This window comes from Aphelocoma coerulescens, chromosome 2 (assembly GCF_041296385.1).
Source record: "Aphelocoma coerulescens isolate FSJ_1873_10779 chromosome 2, UR_Acoe_1.0, whole genome shotgun sequence".
NCBI classification, from domain to species: domain Eukaryota; kingdom Metazoa; phylum Chordata; class Aves; order Passeriformes; family Corvidae; genus Aphelocoma; species Aphelocoma coerulescens.
Window position 1 is genome coordinate 4231445 of NC_091015.1, and position 21735 is coordinate 4253179.

The 21735-nt window shown below is 39.6% G+C and overlaps 1 protein-coding gene across 8 annotated transcripts in view; it reads left to right on the forward strand.

Annotated features, from left to right (window-relative positions):
* CTDSPL (CTD small phosphatase like) overlaps positions 1-21735 on the forward strand; it is an 80805-nt gene that overhangs the window by 40910 nt on the left and 18160 nt on the right. For 3 of the 8 annotated variants that reach the window (XM_069006307.1, XM_069006304.1, XM_069006309.1), the window contains 4 exons: positions 5905-6059; positions 12586-12618; positions 16204-16257; positions 19381-19482. In XM_069006307.1, the coding sequence (XP_068862408.1) occupies positions 5905-6059; positions 12586-12618; positions 16204-16257; positions 19381-19482 (344 nt within the window). The remainder of the gene's footprint in view (positions 1-5904; positions 6060-12585; positions 12619-16203; positions 16258-19380; positions 19483-21735) is intronic. The other 5 variants (XM_069006310.1, XM_069006306.1, XM_069006312.1 and 2 more) reach the window with 3 other exon arrangements.

Below are 21735 nucleotides of genomic sequence, written 5' to 3' on the forward strand. Positions count from 1 at the left end.
CATTTAACATTCAGGTGCAACTCATGAGCTTGTTTTCCAAAACATCATGGAAGGATTTACTAAGAGTAGTGTTCAGTTTTTTCCTAAAATTCCCTAAAAGCTCCTAAATCATATTGATATTTTTTTCAGATCAAAGTGCACTGACCTAAAGAAATTATCTGAAAAATAATAAGTTACTCGGTTATTTTTCCCTCATGTCCCCACCTGCCTTACATATTCAAGCTTTTTTTCTTGCTCGTAACTTCCATCCAGAGCAAACTATTAATGGAATGCCTGGGAAACAGGTTGGTGGAGAGGGAGAGTCAAATGCTTTGGAAAGATTTTTATTTCACTAAACTAGTCTGGGATCCTTCCCTTCAAAGTAATAATTTCAGTGGAAAACCCAAAACCTGACTTTTATGTAATTGTGTTGCTGGGGGAAGAAGAGTTGCCAGTTTCAGTTGAAATTAAGGTAATTTTGGGGTATAATATGCTGAATTTAAGCAGAGCAATTTGCTTGGGCTATACATGTTTGAAGGTTAAACCAGTTGTGGGTGGTTGTTTCAGGTATTGTGACAGTGCTTTTATTGCTATATTTTCTGCAAAGTTTACATGAGAGATGAAACCTTTCAATGATAAACTGCAAATGGCATTTTAAAACCAAAGGTACGAGAGCACCACATGCAGATTTGGCACTAAGGGTTGTAAAACAATTTCTGTCCTGGTTAGTACATCACAAAAAGAGGAGCTGTATCAGCAAGTTGATGGTTTTCTCCTTAACTGTTTCCATCTTGAGGCGTGTGGGATATAAAATTTCATTTTTCTGAGATGATCAGATACAGCCTTTTACAAAGTTGGAGAAATTAGGCATTTCTAATCATGTATAGATTTTAAAACTGCTTCTTTTGAAGAAAGGCTTTGTTTAATATTACTTAATTCTGACTCTCCTCTTTCCATCCTGTGTTACAAACTTGTGGTGAGAGCTCCCCATACCCAGATGTTCATTTTATTCATTTAGTGAGTTCATCTGTAAGCGAGGAAGTCTCTTCATTATCCAGTTTCATGTTATTTGGGAGAACTGGATATTGCATTCATTTAATTAGGAAAAATTCAGCGGTAATTAGCTTGTTCCTGGCTGCAGAGGAATGGGCTTGGAGCTTTCCAGTCATCCCGAGGTGGCTTCCTGCAGCAGCGAGGGGTTTGTGGTACTGTGGCTGCACAAGAATCTGTTTTTGTAATTTCACATCACTACAGCGAGATCTGATGGGGAAAGCCCTCAACTAAACTTTTTTAGAGTACAGTACATGAGGGAAAAAGCTTTTTTTGTTGTTTTTTTTACTGTGTAACTTGTGCAGTTGCTGGAACTTTGCAGGTGGGAGAGCAGCACAACCCTTCTGCCTTCCAGAGGAAGCTTTGTGTGAAAGGAGCTTGGAGAAGATGCTGTAGATTACTTCTTTTAGCACCTCTTGTATTAATTAGTGCTATAACATTTGTGTTACTGTACCTGTGTGTGTTAATACTTGGGGTTTGTTGTGGACTTCTTCTCCCTGTTCTCTTGTAAACCACCCAGTATGGCTCCATACCTCCCATTTAAGCTTATGTGATTGCAGGAATTTATTTTAAAACTTGGCCTTTATCTTTCCTTGAGCCCCTCCCCAGTGCTGTGGGTTTGTTAGGACTTGCCAGAAGACTTCCATAAGCATGGTTCTGGGACTGTCTTTGGATTCCAGACAATTCAGGGATTAACATACCCTCAAACAATGTGTCATGGGCAGTGAGGCTTGTCCGTAGAAATGGCATCTGGAAATTACAGGAGAGACCCTAAACTGGGGCCAGTCTGCACCAGAGTTACTTCCCTTCTAGACAGAAACCACTGTGCTCCTGTTTCTGACCCTGGCTGCAAATAACATTTTACAAATTCAGGTAATTTGACAAAAGTGCTTCACTGAAGGCTCTTGCAGACCTCCAGGAGATCTGTGCACTCTGCTCTTCAGTGCGGCCTTAAACCATATGGAAAAGGAAATAAAGTGATCAAAACTAGTGAAGGAAAAGGTTATTTGTTAGTGCATATAAATAGATATGTGTGTATATATGTGCATCTGTATATAGATTTAAAACCTAACTGTGAAAAGTTGTAGGAAGGCAGCATGACTTTGAATGACTGGCTTTTAAAATAGCAGATGGAATTAAATGTAGATACATGTGACACTTTCTGCATGGGAAGATACAAGAATTCCTCATTTATATTTGCAGCAATGCCTGAAATCCCTACTAATGAAGAGATCTTGGTGGTACGATCAGATCTGAAAAATCACATTAGCCCAATGCACTCTTGTTGTAAACCTCAAGTAAGATATTAGGAATTATTAGAAAAGCAAGAGAACAAAGCATTGCGTGGGTGTATAAATTCATGGTGGGATTTCTTCCTTTCATCCTAGATGTTGTGTATGCTTCCAGTCCCTCTCTTCCTGCTTCAAAAATACAAATTAGGGACTGCGGGAAGGTAAGAAACAAGGATGCTCAGAGTTCTGAAGCAGCTGAGCTCTCGTCTGAGCCGTGGACCTTCCTGCTACACGATACTTTGGGCTCTAAAAGTTGGTGTAGGTTCAAAAAGTGGGGCAAAGCCATGAAAGAGGAATTTGTGGAGGATTATTGCGCACACATTTGGTGTGTTCAGGTGGGGAGGTCCTTAAACTGAACTTGGAAGGAACCTGGGGTGGTGGGAGGGAAAGCATCTCTCCAGGCTCACCCTGATCCTTTCTTCAACCCTCCTGCAGACACCTGCTGCTCTCAGTTTTCTCTGCTTTCACGGAGAACGTATTTTCATCTTGTGGAGTTGTTCTGCCTGGGCTTTTTTGGGACACGGTGTTGAGGTGTTCCATGTGCAGGGTTTGAGATGTAAAACGTCACTGAAAGTGTCCTCAGCATTCAGTGTGGTGGGGTAATGATGGTTTAGTGTGTCTGGGGAGGGTGTAGGAAATCAGCTCCAGAAACTGAGGTTGTAACTTCCAAAAGGTGGAGGAGAGGAAAGAAAATGTTCCTTAAATTCCATGTGCTGGATGTTGCAGTTTTGATAACTCACTTTACCCTTACAGTATCATTACTGCCTGGTCTCACCTACGAGCTTTTAAGGAATGCCAGATTTTGTCCTCAGCAGTTCTTTCTCTTTAAAATTTGCTGCCATCCAGAATACCTAAATTTGTGTTAGTCATTCAACATCAATGCTTCTTTGCACCTTTATAGTTGTTCTGTTGGTGCTGTCACTGCTTCAAGGAAAGCAAATCCAGCAAACAGTGCACAGATTGCAGGTGGTTCAGGGTGACTAAGGAAGGAGAAAGTATTTTCCATGATGCACAGCACTGTCAGATTGCTAAACATGAGATAACGGGTGCAAATATTTTCTATATAGCCAGTATTTGTATTTTAATGTAGCACAGCACATAAAGCCACCTGAGAACTTCTGTTCCTTACTGCATCCAAAATTATCATGTATTAAGTCATTGTAAAGCCTCTATAATAGCTTTTTAAAATCCCTTTAAAACAACATCTAAATTAGTGGAAAGACCTGTTTGAAACAGCACTATGTTATGAATGGCAGAATTGTCAAGACTGAAAACCAAGATTAAAATCCAATGAAGGATTATTTTTCCTAGTAAAATGTTTCAGTAAGTGAAAGGGACTGGCCAGATTTCGAGTGTATGGTTGGATCCAAATGTTCTTAGAAGGTTTGGACCAATCAGTATTTTTTGTCTAGAGATTTTTGAATGTTTATTTAGAAAATTTAATGTCTCTTTCTATAGTAAATAGAGAAGATACAAGTATTAGTTCTGAAATGGTTTTGGTTTTCCCATTGATCTCTTGTGCTGAGGCTGCGAGGAATTTAAACAGCCTGCTGTAATTGATACCTGCATTCAAATGAGATAATTTGCCCTCATATTTTTAAGTAGAGGCTGAAATCAAACCAGAAATTATTAGGAAGGTTTCTGTGGCAGTAGCTGTAGGCAGCAGGACACGCAGCATTGTTCCTCCCGTTCTAATTTCAGCATATTTCAATTTTTAATGTCGGAAAGGAGTTCTCCTTGCCAGGGTTATATTGCAACTAACTTGCTTGTGCTTGCAATACCATTTTTTCTGAGTGCTTTGAAAATGTCCTTCCCAACTGCCCAGGTATCCTTGGGGATTTCTAAAACTGTGTTGTTGCAAATAGAGTATGACATTTTGAGAATGAGTCTTTTACTGTAACTTGTAGCAGTGGTGGCCAGAGTTCTGCATGTGTTTTCTGTTTAACTGGAGTATTGATAAGTGGTGTTGGATTGGTTTCAGTTTACAGATGTCTTTTAAAGTAATGAAATACTTCCTTGAGCACACAAATCTCTGCACAGTTCTGACTTTATCCTGCTGAGTACTTTTTAAATTGGTGGAAGTCTATAAAACCCGTTTAGTTTTTGATATTGGTACACTTTGCTCTTAGTAGCAATTAATAACTGAACCTGGGCAGTGCTCATTGCCTTAAAGTGAAAAAGTATTTTGGCAAATATGGAAATCATAGAATCCTAAAATAATTTGGGTTGGAAGGGACCTTAAATATCATCCAGTTCCAACCCCCCTGCCGTGGGCAGGGACACCTTCCACTATCCCAGGTTGTTCCGAGCCCCGTCCAGCCTGGCCTTGGACACTTCCAGGGAAGGGGCATTCCCTGCTTTTCCATCTTTCTTGTCAAAGCACACGTGGGGACCTGCACACCTTCAGAGCAAGATGGAATCCCCTCAGGCCTTCCAGGGAGATCTGTTCCATTCCACGCACAACCCTTCTTCCACTGAAATTTTCTTTATATGTTAATAATTGTGTTGCTTGTACTTCTGTAGCCGATCTCCTTGATTGCACTGTCAGGAGGAAGGTGGATGTGTGTGGAAGTTCCCTAATAATCTGTGAGGGGAAGAAAGATGGGGAATCAAATTTTGATGTCCGTGATGGGACTTACTAAGAATTTCACTTACCTGTAGCTTTGGAATGAGGAAGTGTTTGGTTTCCTATCCGACATAGGAAACAAATAGTTCTAAATAAGCATTATCTAGAAGCATGACAATGGATCATTAAAATAGTTAGTAAATAAATCAAGTATTACTTAAAACATTCTAAACCTTTTCTCCAGCTCTTTTATTCTATTCTTTTTTATTTTAATGTGTTCAAGAGGTTTTTTTCTTTGGGAAATCCCTGGATGTCTTTCATGCATTTCTTTGCTCTAAACTATTGCTTTTAACTACAGTTTTCATTCTTTAGAAATGCTACGCTTGCTTTCATTCAGCTGTATGTAATTTTTTACCATTTTAGGGTTATTTTTATCCTGGTAGACCTAAGTTGAAAATCAAGGCCAGGGCTCCTGTTTCTTTAGTACCACCCTTGTTCCTGCAGCCTCTATGCCTTGTCTTTGGTCCTCCAGCAATGCAGTCAAACAGTAACAAGAGGAAACTCAGAAACATCTCAGAGCTTTTCCTGACCCTTGCAGGACTTTCACATGTTCCACACGTGATTGTGTAGCTGTGTAGAAACTCTGCGGTAGGAATTTAGTGCGTCTTTGGTGTTTAGCTCTCTTTGCTTCCTCAGTCCAGAGACACATTTTAGCAGCGAGTTATTTTGTGTAATTACAGTATTCACCTTGGATGTTACTTGGAAAATTCTCTGTGCTGTCTCAGTGTGATTATGCAGCTCCAGGTTGTCACTGTATGAGTCTGACAAGGGAGAAAATGAGTGGAAACAGAAGAAAAGGGGTCTCAGTATGCTGGAAAATCTATGTAATCTTAACACTTGATAAAGATTTCTGAGTATAACAACCGTACATCTTCAAGTCAGTTGTTGTGGTCTGGAAAACCAGGTCTGTACCACATGAATTTATTTTTCTGCTGTGTGTTTTTTTTCTTTCCCCAGTGTCCCAATGTAATATCAGCTTGAAGAAGCAGAGGAGTCGAAGTATCTTTAGCACCTTATTCTGCTGCTTTCGTGACTACAATGTTGAGCCACCATCTACCAACAGCACCAGTGCTCTGCCTCCTTTGGTGGAGGAGAATGGAGGACTTCAGAAGGTCAGGATTTTGTCTTGTTTTGCTGTCATGTGAGTCTTTTGTAAGTGAGGCTTAATTCTGCTTCCAAAGTTCTGTCCTAACAGGTTTCCCTCGTGGGGAACAGCTGTGAGTTACAGAAAGAATTACTGGTTTGATGGTGGATTGCTAATACTGTCTATTCATCTGTAATACAAAACTAATATTTCTTTTATGGGTGTTGGCACTGTACATTTTATAAGCAACCAACATTTAAAACCTGATTAAGACATTAAAAAAAAAAATGGAGACTTCCCATAAAATTTCAGCTGCTGAGTTGTCTCCAGCTTTGGTTCCCTTTCCTGATTACAGGAAGGTTAAAATGTGTTCCACTGGAGCATAGTGGAGCCTTCTGGATTTCACTTTAAATGGTTTTTAGTGACATAAAAACAAATGAAAAGAAATGCTATTATTTGGACCTTTTTTCCTAAGCAGTCCACTTCTCTTTAGTACATGCTGAGTCCAGACATAGCAGCTTTTGGCCATTTTTCCAGGTTATTAAGTTTCATTTAATGAGTCAAATGAATGGATAGAGATTTTAGATACAAATACAAATAGAATACAAACATTACAACACAAATTAGTACGTTCTTTATAAATCTGGTAAAACTGAGAGCATTTGTGTTAAGACCTGAAGAAGTTCAGTTCAGTAAGGCAAACATAGGAATGCCAAGTTTTCCATATAGTTTCCAGGCCTTTGAGATGGCAAATACACGTGAATCCATGGTGGGAATAATAGCAGAAATGGAGATTTCTCTGTGGGTTTTTTACCCTTCTGCTTTTCACACAGTTTTTAATGTCTGATGCAGCTGATTCCTTACTTCCCTTGTCCAGTCCGTTTTATTCTGGTTTGAATTTTGCTGGTTGTGTTTGAATTCTGAAAAGCTCAGGAAAAAGAGCAAGGAACTCTTTGGTGGGAGAGAGGGAAGGGGAGCAGATGAAAGTGATGGAGATTTCGAGTATGTGTGGAGGTAAAGTCTGAACTGTAACAGTTCCTGCTGAAACTGCTCACGCAGAGGTAAAATGCACTGAAAATCCTGCCAAGAGGAGGGATTGTACATGTATTTTTAGACTTCTTCTGCTAGCCAAGGTACATTTCGAGTGAAATGAGGGAAATCTAGCCTGGATGTGCTGAAGGGAAAGCTGAGTAGTGTGTAGCATGTATGCACACATTCATCAGAGGGGGAAAAAAAGGGATGGGAAGCTACTAAAATTTCCTTTCCACTATGCTTGGGAATGGAAAGGAGGCAGGAGTGAGACTACTGGCAAGACTACATCTGAGAGAAAATGGGAGTTCAGCAGAAACTAAAACATGAAACCAAGTTTGTTTTTTCTGTAGAAAAATGTGAGTTAAAATGGTCTGGAGTCAGTAGTTTCCAGATTGCATTTTGCAAAACAATTATTTTCTAAATATATCTTATGCCTTGAGAGCTTGCATGTGTGTCCACACAAGTTTTCATCCTCACTCTGTGCTGCCTCAGTGAGCAGTTCTGAAATTGTGCAATACTTGTACACATGACCAGGACACAAATCACAGCATTCCTAAAATTACCGTATCAAAACTTAGGAGACTAGAAGAATTCAAAGAATGTGTTGAAGAGACTTTAATTAAAGAGTGTTTTCTTCAGTTGAATGAAATGCACTCAGACATTCATATCTTTTTAGAAGAAATCAATATAGGTAAACTTCTAAGTGGTTCTTGAGGTCAAATAAGTCTGTGACATTGCTATTTTAAATGCAGTGTTAAAGATTCATAAGCTCTACATGTGTTTATACTGTTTTTATTTTGAGTGCTAACACAGTGTAAGTAGGAAACTCTTTTAAAGAAATAAGTTTGAATATTGTTACAGTGTCAGGCTGGTGATTTTTACCAGGAGAGCTGTTTCAGAGCTGTGCAGGCTGCTTGAATTTGGTGGAGTTAACACTGAGCATCTTGTCTAGATTCAGAAATAAGTAAGGTGGGGGAAGCAACAGTGGGCCTTGGATTCTAAATTGGTGAAATGAAATGTCCAGGAATGACAAAATTGCCTCTCAGGAAAGAAAAGAAAACCTGACAACCCACTGCTTAAATTCCTCTGCTGTTTCATTAAAGCTCTTTTTTGCATTAGTTTCACTGCCAGGTTGGAATTGTTGAAGTTCTGTTAAGCTGCTGCTCAAATGGTCACTTAGTCAAATCTGCTCTCTCTTTTATGTGTTATTAATTATTTATCACATCAGAGTTCACTTCTGGCCAGGCCCAGTCAGTTCATGTGTTGTGACCCTTTCCTTGAAAAATGGACAAGGAAAATTGCACAGTAATGTCAAGCAGTTACCACTAGAAATGAGTATAAAATGGCTTGGATGTACTTTCCTTATGTCTTTGCTGTTCAGTGGAGTTGGGACATGAAAACTGGTGATAAAGACTTCAGAGGAAGGAAAGGAATGGGGAAAGCCTCTGCTGGTTTCACTGGAATTCACTGTTCTGTGTTGCTTCTGGCATATTCTGAAGCTGATGTGATAAGCCAACTTTCTTTGAATTAGGAATCTTGATTTTTGTAAATGCTGACCTGTTCAAAAGGAGGGAAAGTGGGGGAGACTATTTTTTAAAGTGATTGTAAACACAGGACTGAAATTTTGTTCAGAGTAATTGTGATGTGTGATACAATTTTTACTGTTGTTATTATTTGGCTCTAGTAGAAAAAAATGAAATTGGTGCTTCAGATTAATCAGTGCTTCATGATGTGACTTGATGGTGCTTGACCGTTGAGTGTTCTGTCACTTCTTCATGGGATTGGCAGAAACACCAAACTGAGCATGGTTTTGATTAAACAGTTCTTTTCAGTGCTGAATTCTATTCTGTAAGTGGGGGGGAGGGGTGGGGGGGGGAATCCCAAAAACTTCTTTGAAGTATTGAGTTCACTTTTAAACCTTCTACTCACAGAGCAGCTGCTTGTCCAAGTGTGACTCTTAATACTGGTAATGAATGGTCCATTCTGTCTCTTAAAGTTTCAATACAACATTTTTTTCAATAATAACTTGTATTTACTGAAACTGTGGCATATTTATTTTCCTTCAAATGCAGCAGCTATTCAGCACAGCACGAAGTTGCATTTTAAGATGTGATACCTCTGACAATGGGTATATCAGCCTGCCTGCAGCTCGGATGCTGAGCCAGATGTGTCACTGGGAGTACACAATGTTCAGCTTTATGAACTCCTTGGTAATTTTTTCCTGCCTCCTCAGCAGCAGGCAGCTCCCCAACACTTTCCAGCCACTGTTCTTTTTTGGTTAGAGTGTTGGGAGAGAGAATTGTGTTTTGCTTTCTTCAGGATAAAATTCAAATCTCCATTTTCATCCTTCACTTAGCAACTTGGCTCAATTGGTGTATTTTCTGGATGTAAGGTTTTTCTTCTGGCTAAGTTTGTTACCTGACTTCTGAGGTGTTTGTGGATACAGACTTCATTCATTCAGACTTGAAGGGGGTGTCCAGATAGAGGAAGGTGAGAAAAGCTGGATGCAAGCTCTTTTTTCCCTTTGCTTTCAGTCATGGTGGGTGAGGGAGCCCTCACAAGTCTGTGGGCACTTTGCCATTTCACTCCCAACCCACTTCCACTGGAGTCATCCTTGCTTTTGTTTCACAGCAAGATCCAGATCAGGCAGATTGCTCCTGGTAATGAGATGAAGCATGAATGAGGAAAGGGATTTTTATACTTGCTGAGTTAGAGGAGAAGCTCTTGATCCACACTCAATAGGGAAGAACACAGAATTAGGAGGAGGTTTTATTCTGGGGGCAGCAGCTGCTCCCTCTGCTTTCCCTGTCACTGAATTTCCACCTCACTCCAAAAGTCAGGGCTCCTCCTCCCCACTGCCCCATGCCATCATCTCCCAGGTGATGCTGGAAAGCTGTGTAGATGCCCTGTGGTCGTGTCTCTGACACTCCTGTCTGTTTCAGGGATCTCCATTTACAACACAGTACAGGAAAAAGGATCTTCTCTCTGTCCCACATGAATGTGGTCCTGCAAAATGAGAAAAAGCTTGTAGGGAGCACATTCTTGAGGTCAGAGTAGCATCTGCGTCATGCTGGAGACCTCAAGGAGCAGCAGGAGCGTGGGCTGTTTGATGAGGGCACCATTAATGACAGGCTTTCTGAGCAGACATGGAAATCACTCTCAATGTAGAGGAAGATAATTGAGATTAATGTAAATCATTGTACTTTTACTCCTGCTTAGCCTTCACTGATCAGAGCAAAAAAATTCCAGATATTTGGTTCTGTTGGTCATACATGTGGTATGGAAGGTCTGTTTAGAGAACAAAATCCTGTCTCCATAGTTATGTTTGTTCTCTCTTTGCTCACTCATTCTGACCTTCTTTGCCTCCCAAAAAGTCCTCTGTATTACAAGACAGAGCTTGAGGGTTTGTCAAGTCACTGAAGTGTTAAATAATAACTGTACTACTGTTTTTAAAGAACCTGTCATGGTCTAGAAGGAAGCTTTGTGCTGAAGAAACTAATAGGATAAATCTGTTACTTTGGTCAGCTTCTTCTCTAAAGTGAAATAGCTCCTTACCTTTGAATACAGACTATTCTGAAAAAAAGCAAAATAGTGTGGCCTGTCACTTGGTGCTCCTTGAGCCCCCCCATGACCATAGAGAGCATTAGCGAGCAACACAGTGCTGAAAATTGTTGTGGTCCAAACTAAAAATTACGTAGCTAAAGGAAAAGATAGGATTTATCATTCCATCTGTATGTAGTGTGGAAAAAATAAAACTCTTGAAGAAAAGCCACCCTGATTTCAATGGCTGGGGACAAACCAGTTCCTGGGTTGTCTTAGGGATACAATAGGGAAATTTTGGCATTCTAGGAACAGCTTTGTTCTCTTACCAACATCAGGAGCTCGTGGAAAGCCTTCAACAAATGCGGTCATCCGTCATCTCTTTCAAACGATGCTGTTATGACCCATTTCCCTTCCTGTTCCAAGGCATTAGGAAATGAGGCAGGACACTTGTAAGAAGTTTCCCAGAGCAGGCTTGTTTTTAAAAAGCATTTGCCTGTTCATGTACAGTTCTGCTTTCCCAGCAGACTCTTGTAGTTCTCTTTCTGCTTGTTTGTCCTGTTCTCATCACTCTCACTACTGTTTTGATTTTTGCATAGGTATTTTCAGGGTTCCTCTTAAGAAATTCACTTGTTTCCCACTTTTTTTTTTTTTAACTTAAGAAATTCTGTGAGAAAAATTAAGCAAACAGTAATGCAAGCCCTTTAGAAACTTTGGTTTTGGGTTCCCAGGGAAGACAGTTCCACTAACAGGACATTAACGTACTGAATTAATTTTTTTTCTATTCGTACTGCTATTACTCTGAGAAAAACTTGGATTCTTACCAGCTTGTGTGTGTGTGTGTGTTTTTCTAGAAATCAGGTACTTTTTACCAGTGCCAAGTTTTTGATAGTTCATGGTAGTTGCTGCTCTAGTTGCTCTAGTTGTCCTCTAGCTTCTCAGGATTTTGGGCAAACTTCAGTAAAAATTTCTGCTGAGCAGCATTAAAAAAGAGCACTTTAAAAATAATACTGAATTACTTCTTTTTGTCAGTGATGTGTCAACACTGGTAGACTTGAAAACAAATAAGCAGGAGGCTTCTTCAGCTGGAAGAGGCTGTTCTAGTGTTGAAAACAGCCCTTTCAATAGTTCCTCTGCTGGAGATCAGAGCCTGTGTTGTCCAAATATTAAATAATAAAATGATCCACCCAAGCAACATTATGCTAGAAGGATCAGCTTCCTTTTTTATGTGCTCTGCCCACCAGAAAACAAAGTTGATTTTGAAGGGTTACAAAGATGAGAAAACAAGAGTTCCAGCTTCAAAAATCTCTTACAAATTTGAGTTGCCCCTGTGGCCAAGCTTTGTCCATTTTGGAGCTGTCCTTGTTTCTGGATGCCCAAGGATGAGAAGGAAAAGTCAAGGTGGCCAAGACTTTGCTGCCTTCTTCCAAGTGCAGTGCAAAAGTGAGACCATGGGAACAGCACTGGTACTGCTGGATGAGGAAAGTGGGATTCCTTGGATTAGTTTATCATTATCATGTCCTTCTCAGACTTTTTTGCTGTTGCCTAAGTGAAAATGCTGTGTTTTCAAGTCAGTTGTCTCAAATGAAGTTGAGCTCACAGAGTGGGGTTCTGCCCTGCTGCCAGGGTCTGGCTCAGCCTCTTGTTGCTGCAGTGAAAATTTACAAATATACCCATTAGTAGATCTTAAAGCTGAAAAAGTTCCAGTAAATACAGGTACTTTCTTATTGCCATCTCTTATTAATCATAGCATGGGTTTTATCAGTCCAGTCTCCTAAAAATCATAAATGCCAGTGTACTAACAGATCATTTCAGCAACTAAAATGCAAAATCCTGTTTTTATTTTTTTTTACCCTGGTTTCTTGAATACTTTGAACTTTTGGTTTAAAATGTTTGAGTGCTACATTTACTGCTCCAGACCTTTGTTCTACCCTTTAAAAGCCATTACCCTTACAGTGATTTTTTTTTTTCTTTTTCCCCAGGGTGACCAGATGCAGGTCATGCCTATACCAAGTGTATGTATTTTTATCCCTTTTTCTTTTAATAATTTTCATGACTTTTGCTTTGATTCATTTTATGTTGCAGTCTAACAGGTCTGTTTTGTGTTGCATGTTAACAAAAGGATTTTATGTTCTGTCTGTAATGTTGTATCCCCAGAGGTGAACTGAACTGCATGTGTTCTACAGAGACTGAAAGAAGAGTTTGGGTTTTATCTGGGTTCCATCTGAATTTTTAGCGTTTTGAAAACATGTGAAGTAGTCTGAAAGTTGAAGTTATTTTAATAGAGGCAAAAGGTGACTCATCATCACTATGTGAGACACAGTTACAAAAACCTTTTCCTCTCATTTCCCCCTATATTCCAGTTGAAAAGAAGAGTTGGAAACAGCATAATTTATTTGAAATAAGTCACATTAAGAAAACAGAGCACACTGAATATTGCTCATTACTGCACTTGTTTGAGATGATGCTCTTGGTGTCAGCTGCTGCTTTATGGGCCTTAATATTTCTGTTTATCTTCCCTGGATTAAACTTGGAATGCTGTTTGGCATCTGAATTATTTTTCAAAGCTAAATAAAAGGAAGAAAAAAAACAAGTCCTTCAAGCCAAAGCTTTTAATTTAATTAGTTTTCACCTTTTTTGGTCAAAAAGCGGCTCTTTTTTTTTTACAAGGATGAAGGCTTAGGCTTTGTAAAGCTGAAAATGCCTTTTTTTTTTTTTTTTTTGAGCTCCTTTGCTGTTTACAATACTTCATCATTGCAGAGTTTCCCAGAAAATAGCAGTGCTGATGTGTGGAGATAATGACCCAGCCCTCTTGTTTGAGATACTTGGTAGCCTTTAAAGACCTGGATATTCCCCAAGATGCCATTCTTTTCCTTCTTTCCCTTCCTTCTCACGTAGCCCAGCATTACAAACCCTCCTGTAAGAAGCCCCCTGTCTGTGCTGCAGAGCAACAGTGCCAGGAGATCACTGTGACTGTGCAGATCTTCCCTCTTCCAACAGCTTTTCTTGGATTTGAGAACTGTTGGAAATTCCTCTTCATTGCTTACCTGTTATTTCTGATATGGCTCATGCATGGTGTGTATGCAGACAGGCATGGACATGCATGTGATTTGTATTTCTGCAAGTCTAAGAATAGAAAACCTCAGGTTTAAATCAGAAAATGCTGATTTCCAAACTACTTTTCTTTTTTACATACCTGCCAAATTCTGTTAGGTGACTGTAGTTGCTCCACCAGGAGTTATTTGAACATGAAACGTGTTCTGGCTGTGCTCTGACCTGGAATAAAAATCTTTCCCAAGAGTGACTGTAGGTACTAACAGAATAAGAATTCAAACAGAACAAAATTTTGGAAGGATAAATGAGTACAGCTTTGACAGGTACAGAAATGAGATGCTTTGTTAGAACACTGTCTTTGCAATGTTAAAGCAGCGCTCTGTTAGATTTGGGCAGTGGTAGGAAAATGAATGATTCCAGAAGGGATATCTTTTTTTTTCTCTATATTTTTTTTTTTAATTTTAAGCTCAGCTGTAATTTTGCAGACATATATTCCCACCACTAACAAGGTAGTAAAATTAACTTACCTCTGCAGTCATGATGTAGAGTTCTGAGCGAGCAGGTGACTTTGAACACTCCTTCCCCTTCTCCAGTGCCATCTGATGCTTCTTCTTGCAGCAGGACACGGGAGTGTTGTCAGGCAACCATTGCCCTCAGGCACTGGTGTGACATTTATTCTCCAGTATCAAAGTGCTGCTGGCTCTCAGGAACCAGCCAGCAGCCCTGTGTAATCATCTAAATAAAGGCACAAGGGAGCTGCACGTGGGGAAAGCGCTAGGAAAGGAAATGCAGCGTTATGTTAGGAAAAACTGCTAAAATTAAAGTGTTGCTCTGCTGGTCTTAGGAGGGGTGTTGGTCATGAGTGCTGGAGCCCAAAGGTTTGCTCCAAGACAGTTCTAGTTGTGTGTTTCAGTCCCATTAAGGCAGAAATTCTTGATGCTCTGCTACCTAGGGATGAGAACTGGGCTGTGTGAACTGCGTGTCTTGTACAAACCAGGAGAAAAATCTTCTAAAACAGACACAGAGGGAGCTTGGTCACAATTAAGCAGGCATTTACTTTTTACAGGGCTCATTGCAAATGTCATCACTTCAAGTGTTTAGAGAATTCCTGAGTGACTCAAAAAGAGCTCTGCCCACTCCCCACCTTCAAATTGAAGTCTCCAGTCAAAATACAAGGATTTCTGGAGCTTAATTGTGCTTTTTATCGTGTATTAAACCTGGCAGTGTGCTGAGGTCACCTGTTTGAAAGCTTCCATTGCTTTATGTGCGTTGTGCATTGCTTTTATTTGCATTCATGTGTGCAGTTCAGTGAAATGGATCTTCTTCTCAATCAGATTTGTCCTGTATTAATTGCACTGAATTTAAAAGCTTGACTTAATGTGAATTTTTGCTTGGTTATTGATAAAGATGACTGCTAAACAGAAAACGTTCCAGCTTCAACTTAAGCTCTTCAGGAAATAGAAATAGCGTTAGTTTGGGGGTTTTTACAATATGAATTTTATCCTGTCTGTATCTCATTTTTGAAACTGTTTCCAGATAAGGCATAGATTAAACAGCAGCATAATTGATTATTTTCCTAATACTGCAAAATTACTTATTTTTAGGGCTGAAATAAACACAAAATTTAAAAAAAAGGCAAACCCAAAACATTCCCAGCTGACACATTTTGATAGACCTGATTAAAAATCTATTAAATGTAGCTCAGCATACCTGTGCTTTCATGGATTTTTCTCAGCTTTGTTTGGAAAGGAGTATGGTAGAGAAATAGAATCATACAATGGTTTGGGTTGGAAGGAACTTTAAAAGATCATCTCGTTCCAACCCCCAAATCAAAGTAGACCCATAGCAGCTTCACTGTTCTATATTCTTTTGAATGAAGAGGTGGATGGAAATACAAAGCCACACTTGTGCACCATCTTTAATGAGATGTTAAACTTCTCTTAAACACCTCTTAAATGAGTTGGGGTGTCCATTTCTTTTGTTCAGCTGAAAATTCCACTATTAACGAGTGGTATCAGAATTACCCCTCAGAATCCCTGCAGAAGTTAAATCTCAGCACAGGGATATTGGGGTTTTTTTTTTCACTTGTCCTCACCTACATGAGATAATTCCTTGTTAGAACTGTTTCTAGAAGAAATTTTGGGAACTGCCTGTTCCACAAGAGGAGCTGGCATCTTCTGGCAGCTGTGTTTTAAGCAGGAATCATTTATCCTCTGTAAGAGTATTTCTGCACATAACTGCTGGGAGAAGCTGTTAGCCCTGCAGAGTGCATGCAGCCCAAAGTGTGAGCTGAGGAGGACACGAACAGTAAATTAATGTGCTGCACTTGGGCTTGACAACATTGCCAGTACAGAGAGGGAAGAAAAAGGGCTTATTAATTCTGATACTTGTCTCTGTGGGAAATACGGGCCTACAGGGAGGAGAGCTGATGATTGTTCTATACAGTGAATTTCTGCAAGATTTGTGTTGACCAGCTGTTTATGCTTCAACCAAAAGTCCTGTTCTCTTGCCGCCACCATCCCCTTTTTTTTTTTTTTTTTTCTTAGGGAATATACTATTTCCACGGGACTGAAGCAGTGCAGCAGTCGTTTCACTACAAGGTCTGTTGAGCTGATCAGCCACGAGACCTGGCTGGAATGCATAAATCCCAAACAGTGACTAGTTTAACTTGTATACAGTTTGTGTCTTGTTGGAATTGAAGACCAAGCCAGTGAGATACCACGTGGTATTTTTCTGCTGAGTTCTGTGGAAGTCTGCAGCCTTTCGGGGAGTGTTGCATAGTAAATATGAGTTGCTGTTAGCCACAATTAAATATTCTTAATTATCTCAGATATCTTTAAAGCTGATATGTGTAAAAATAAAAATAAATTATCAACGTTCCAGAACTATTCACTATTAACTGTGATGGAAATCTGGTATTTAGAACTTTTCTTGGGTGTGTCTCCATTAGTGAGAAAATTAAAACACAATGTTGAGTAATGCTTGTTTTTGCCTAAAAGCTTTGCTACCCTTGACAGGTGGAAATTGCTTTAGATCAGAAAGCTTGAACAGCAAAACAAATGGGCTGATATTTTGCATACAAATCCTTTCAAGTTCCTAAAAACCTCAAAACTGCCACCCTTGCTCCCAAGTCCTACACTAGCTATTTAGCAGCCTCACAACTTGTAGTGACTTCAGCTTCAGAATAATTTCCTTATCCCTGTTACATTATCAGAGGGTGAATGTTTTCATAATTGAGAGCAACAGAATTGCAGTTTGTGAAATGGAAAATTCATTTCTTCTGATCTTCAGACATGTGAACTTAAGGAAACAAGATCAGGTTGAACTCAAGATGCCAAAGTTTGTAGGAGAGTTGGTTGTGCCCTTGTTAGATCAAGTTAGGTCAGTAATTGCACATGATCTCCTAAAACAAAACTGAAAAGGGAGAGAAACTCTAGCCATAACCAGCACCTCTGTGTAGCTACCACAGGTAAATTGTGCCTTTTTGAAAGCAGAGGTGCAGGTGGGTGAAAAAAAACCAGTCACAGTTTGCCTCACCGTGCAGTCAGGGAATTTGGGTTCTCAGAGATGAAAGTTCTTGTATTTTGTAGTCGTTGGTGTGTGTCCATCCTTTTCTTGATGACAAATGCAGCAGTTTCCAGCTAAAAAACTAAAGGTATCTGTGGTAAGACAGTGCTCATATTTTCCATATGCATATTTTTATATGGAAGAATATCTGTTTCCATATATTTTCCATAGATGCAGATATTTTCAGTTTGATAAAGGAATTCACATGGAAGGAATTTCTGGCTTTGAACTGCTTGTGCAGATTAATGTAGTCAAAAATTCAAAGGAGATAAGAGTTTTGAGTACAACAATAAACTGAACTATTTTTTTTTTTAAAGTATGTTTAAGGTTTTTTTGGGATGTTCCTGCCTTTTTTTCATCTTCAAAGACAAGAACTATTGGAACATGGGTTCTGAAGATTATTGTCTTTAAATGGGTTGGATTTTTCTTTCAGTAAGCTTTTAATTTATTTAGGTTGCAAGTTTGTATCCTTCTTAATATGAAAAACTGAGGAGGTGGGGTGCTGAATACCTTTTAGGCTTTGAATAGGAGGGAGAAACCAAAATTCTTTAGGTCTCGTCCTAGCTGCCAACATGGAGAGGTGGAACTGAAGCAGTTGTGGGACTGTCCATAACCTAGACAGGTGTTGTATAAATTTCAGCCTGGTTAGGTGGCTGTGGTGGATGGAGCCTTTGCAGGCACTAGGCAGAAGCTGTTTTAATTTGAAGATCGTTGTCAGATGTGTGCTGAGAGGAAATGAACTGAGAAAAGTGGTTTGTAGGCAGGGCAGCTTCCAGTTTGGCTGCTGAGGGAACTGTTGTCGATGTTAATGGTAGGGAGCTAAATCAATTTCATTGAACACTCCTAAAAATCCCCTGAGAACTCCTGCTTTAGCTAAAAACACTTAATTTAAGTCCAGAATCTGATTTCTTAGGTGCTTCATTTAAACAATGGCTAATTAGGCATCATTGGCTGGTATCTGTCAAGGTGACACTTGAATTCAGCCAGGGGTTGATAATCTGCCCTGGCTGCTGGAGGGTGTCCAGAGGTGCCTGCCTCACCTGTGTCACCCCCTGCCTGCACAGGGGTGGCCTCAGATCTCTGCAAGCACTTCTACAAAGGGCCACTGAAAAGGAGAAACCTTTGACAGATGATGGATCTTTACCAGAGCAACAGTGAACAGATAAAAAGATAGGAAAAGAATGGAGCTGGAGTTGTGTATCCAAGTCTAAATTAATTTCATTTCCTCTCAGTCTCTGGCTTCTCCCTATTCATACTTTACTATAAAGCTAATCCTTTTCCTTCATCAAAAAAACCCCTCTCGGAGTGGCAGCAGTGTTTCAGCACCAAATGGAAGAGTTCTCTCCCATTTCTGTGATTTCAGAAAGTATCCAGTACCAAAATCTAAAGTAACTTATTTTTATTGCAAACTGGGACGTTGAAGTGGGAAATGACATGAAGAATATGGGGCTGTCTGCATTGCTCTCAGGAGAATTGTCAGTTCATGGGATTGGTGCCATTTTGAGTCAGGGCAGTGCTGTAGAAGAGCCCTGTTCAGGTTCTTCACTGCAGTTTTAATACCTTGGCTGGGAGCGTAATTCACACAGAAGTGGATCACCACCCTCATAAGTGGTAAAAATAAGAGTGAAGACATGTCCTGGAAGATTAAATCAGGAATGTTGTCTTCCATCAGGATGGATTGCTCCATTTCAGCATTTTTCATGGCCAACAGAAATAATGATTTGTGCAAATGTCCATCAGCCTGATACGGTTGGAAATGGCATTGACTGGAAGTAGGATAACAACAGCAGCCAAAACCAGGCATTGGGAGAAGAGCCACTGGAAAAAGATGTTGTATCAAATATCCTGGTTTTCTGCTTTTTTTAGCTGGTGGTGGTCTTTTACCATTTTAATTTCCGTTACTTTGGAGGTCATTCTAAACAAGCCTCTCATTTGGAAAATAATTTTAAAAAGAAAAGTCTTTGTATGGGTATTGCAGTTGCATGAGCCATTAATATCCATACATGTCCTTGGGATGAGCCCAGAAAAGCATTTGATTTCAAGTCATGTATGCCAGCTCCCAGTAATTACTGGAATAGTAATGTTGACAGAAGGGTGCCCCTTCCATAGAGGTTTTACTTTTTTTTGTTGTCTTCCTCTTTTCTTTTCATTTATAGCCACCAGCTAAATACCTCCTGCCAGAACTGACAGCATCAGACTATGGGAAGAAGTGTGTGGTCATTGATTTAGATGAAACTTTAGTGCACAGTTCATTTAAGGTAAGTAAATTCAAAAGGGATCTCTTGCAGCTTGAATCTATCAGTGAATGCTGGAGGAACTGTTAAGCCTCTTAACACTTGAACTCCTCTCACAGCCTCTGCCTGGGAGTCCTCATTGCCTCTCCTATGATTATTCATCCTAATTTAGCTCTCCGGGGAGTAACTCCAGAGATTGCTGGTTTTATTTTGGTTTTTTGAGAAAATCACACTCACTGCAGCAAGGCCTGGAATAGTTACTGACTTCATGGCTTTAAATATTCCAGCAAGGACCTGTGTTTTGAACAGGTACAAAATTTGTTGCTTTGAAAATAGGGGTTTGTTTTTGCAGTTTAAATGATGCCAGTAGGTAGCGTAGGAGAATGGAGAGTCAGCACAGCTTTATGCTAGGTTCCATGTGCCTTAAACCAGGAGATTTTGGGCACCAGTGGTGGCTCTTCTCTCTTGCTGGAAGATGTTGTTTTCCTCAGGTCAGCCTTCTGTCCTGATCACAGTTAAGTGTTTTTAAGTGTTTAGTTTTCAGAGCAGGGAAGCAAATAGCATTTAGTTGCTGCTGATGAGTCAGTCACCTTCAAGGGGCAACTTCTATAACCCTTCAGAGTTCAGCATGGGGTGAAGGTACTGGTGGTTTTCCTGTTGTTTAAGTAGGGCTGAAATTAGGAGGCTTCAGAAATACAAAGTCTAAATTGGCTCAGGGTACTGATAGCATTTCTGATTAGTACACATAATACTGATAAAGTGTCTGCTGGTTTTATACATTGATTGGAGAATTTATAAGAATTAATAATGCTACCCTTACTGCTACCAAACAAGATTAGCCACCCTTACAGTCTCCTGGGTGCTTGCACTCCATTTTTCACTGCAAGTATCAACTCCACTTCTTAATCCTTCACTTCTTAATTGCCAGTATTTAAAATGCAAACTTGTAATTCATGTTGTGGTTAGAATTTGGCAGCAGCCTCTCTTTGTTGACTTAAAGAAAACCTTATATGGAGATATTAGAACAAATATTCCTGTGCCTCAAACTGAAATGGAGAATTTTTTTCTCTGTCTTTATTGTGCCTGATGTTACAGAACAATTTATGGTGGTGTGCAGGAAACTCTCAGCGCCAGATTTGTCTTCTGTACCCAGGCTGAGCTTGCCCTAGAGAATTTTTCAGGGAGATAAAAACCACAGCTGAATTGGGAAGTGAGAAGCCTTGCCTTCCTGTTTAAACAAGAGTCAAAAATAGGAAGGGAAAGCTGAATTTAAAAATCTAATTGTGTATAATAAAAATGAAGTATTACACTTAGTGTTACCTGAAAGGTAAAAACACAAGTTTGCTTTCTGAGTGTTGTGGGTAATTTTGTACTGTGATTTTTTTCCTGGTTTTTGAAACAAAATGAGATTCGGTTTAGGTGGTTATTAATTATTTTTTTAACCATTTTAAAGAACTGCATGTTTAATGGTTGGCACAGTTGTAAATCTCTCTTGTAGGACTGAGGTTTGCAGAGTGTTTCTTAGCAGGCTCCTTTTAATCCTCCCATTCATTCAAATGATATTTAATGGGTATTTAAATGATGTTGAGTAGATATTTAAGAAAAACCAAAAGATTTTTCTGCTTGATGATGAGCACTGAATAATGTTTTGTGTGAGGGAAAGAAAACTGGTTCTTTTCTGTGTGAGGTCAGTGAAGTTGGGCAGATGTTGGAGTTTCTGCAGTATTTGAGTCTTAGGGCTACAATGGTGTTATTTCAATATGAAGCCCTGTGACTGGGGGTGTGTAAGAGAAAACCAAGTGCTGGAGGAAATGAATTTAGTTGTTTAGTGGCTGGCACTGTCCAGTGGTGCTCTTTGGGTTTTGTTTCATGAAGGGAAATTCTTCAGGTGAATTAAGACCATTAATTGACATCAAATAAAATGATACATTCCAGCAGAGCAGGGGTTTGAACACCTGTGTGCACCCTGCTCTGCCTGGATAGTCAAGTTACTTCTGTAGTTTTTCAGTTTGTAGGGGTTTGGGGGTATTTTGGGGGTTTTTCTTCCATTAAAACATGTCTTCTCTAACCAGGCAGGTCCCCACTTAAAAGCTGGAAAAGCATACATAAATTTGAGAGTTTTAGTACAAAAGGCTTTATTTAAAACACTTGATATTTTAGAATTCGTAATTCTGTTATGAAATAGGCTTCGTATTTCAAATGCAGATTACATGTTTTTTTGACACAACCAGAGAGGCAGAATATTTAAAGTGCTCTTTATGAAAGCAGCAACATCTG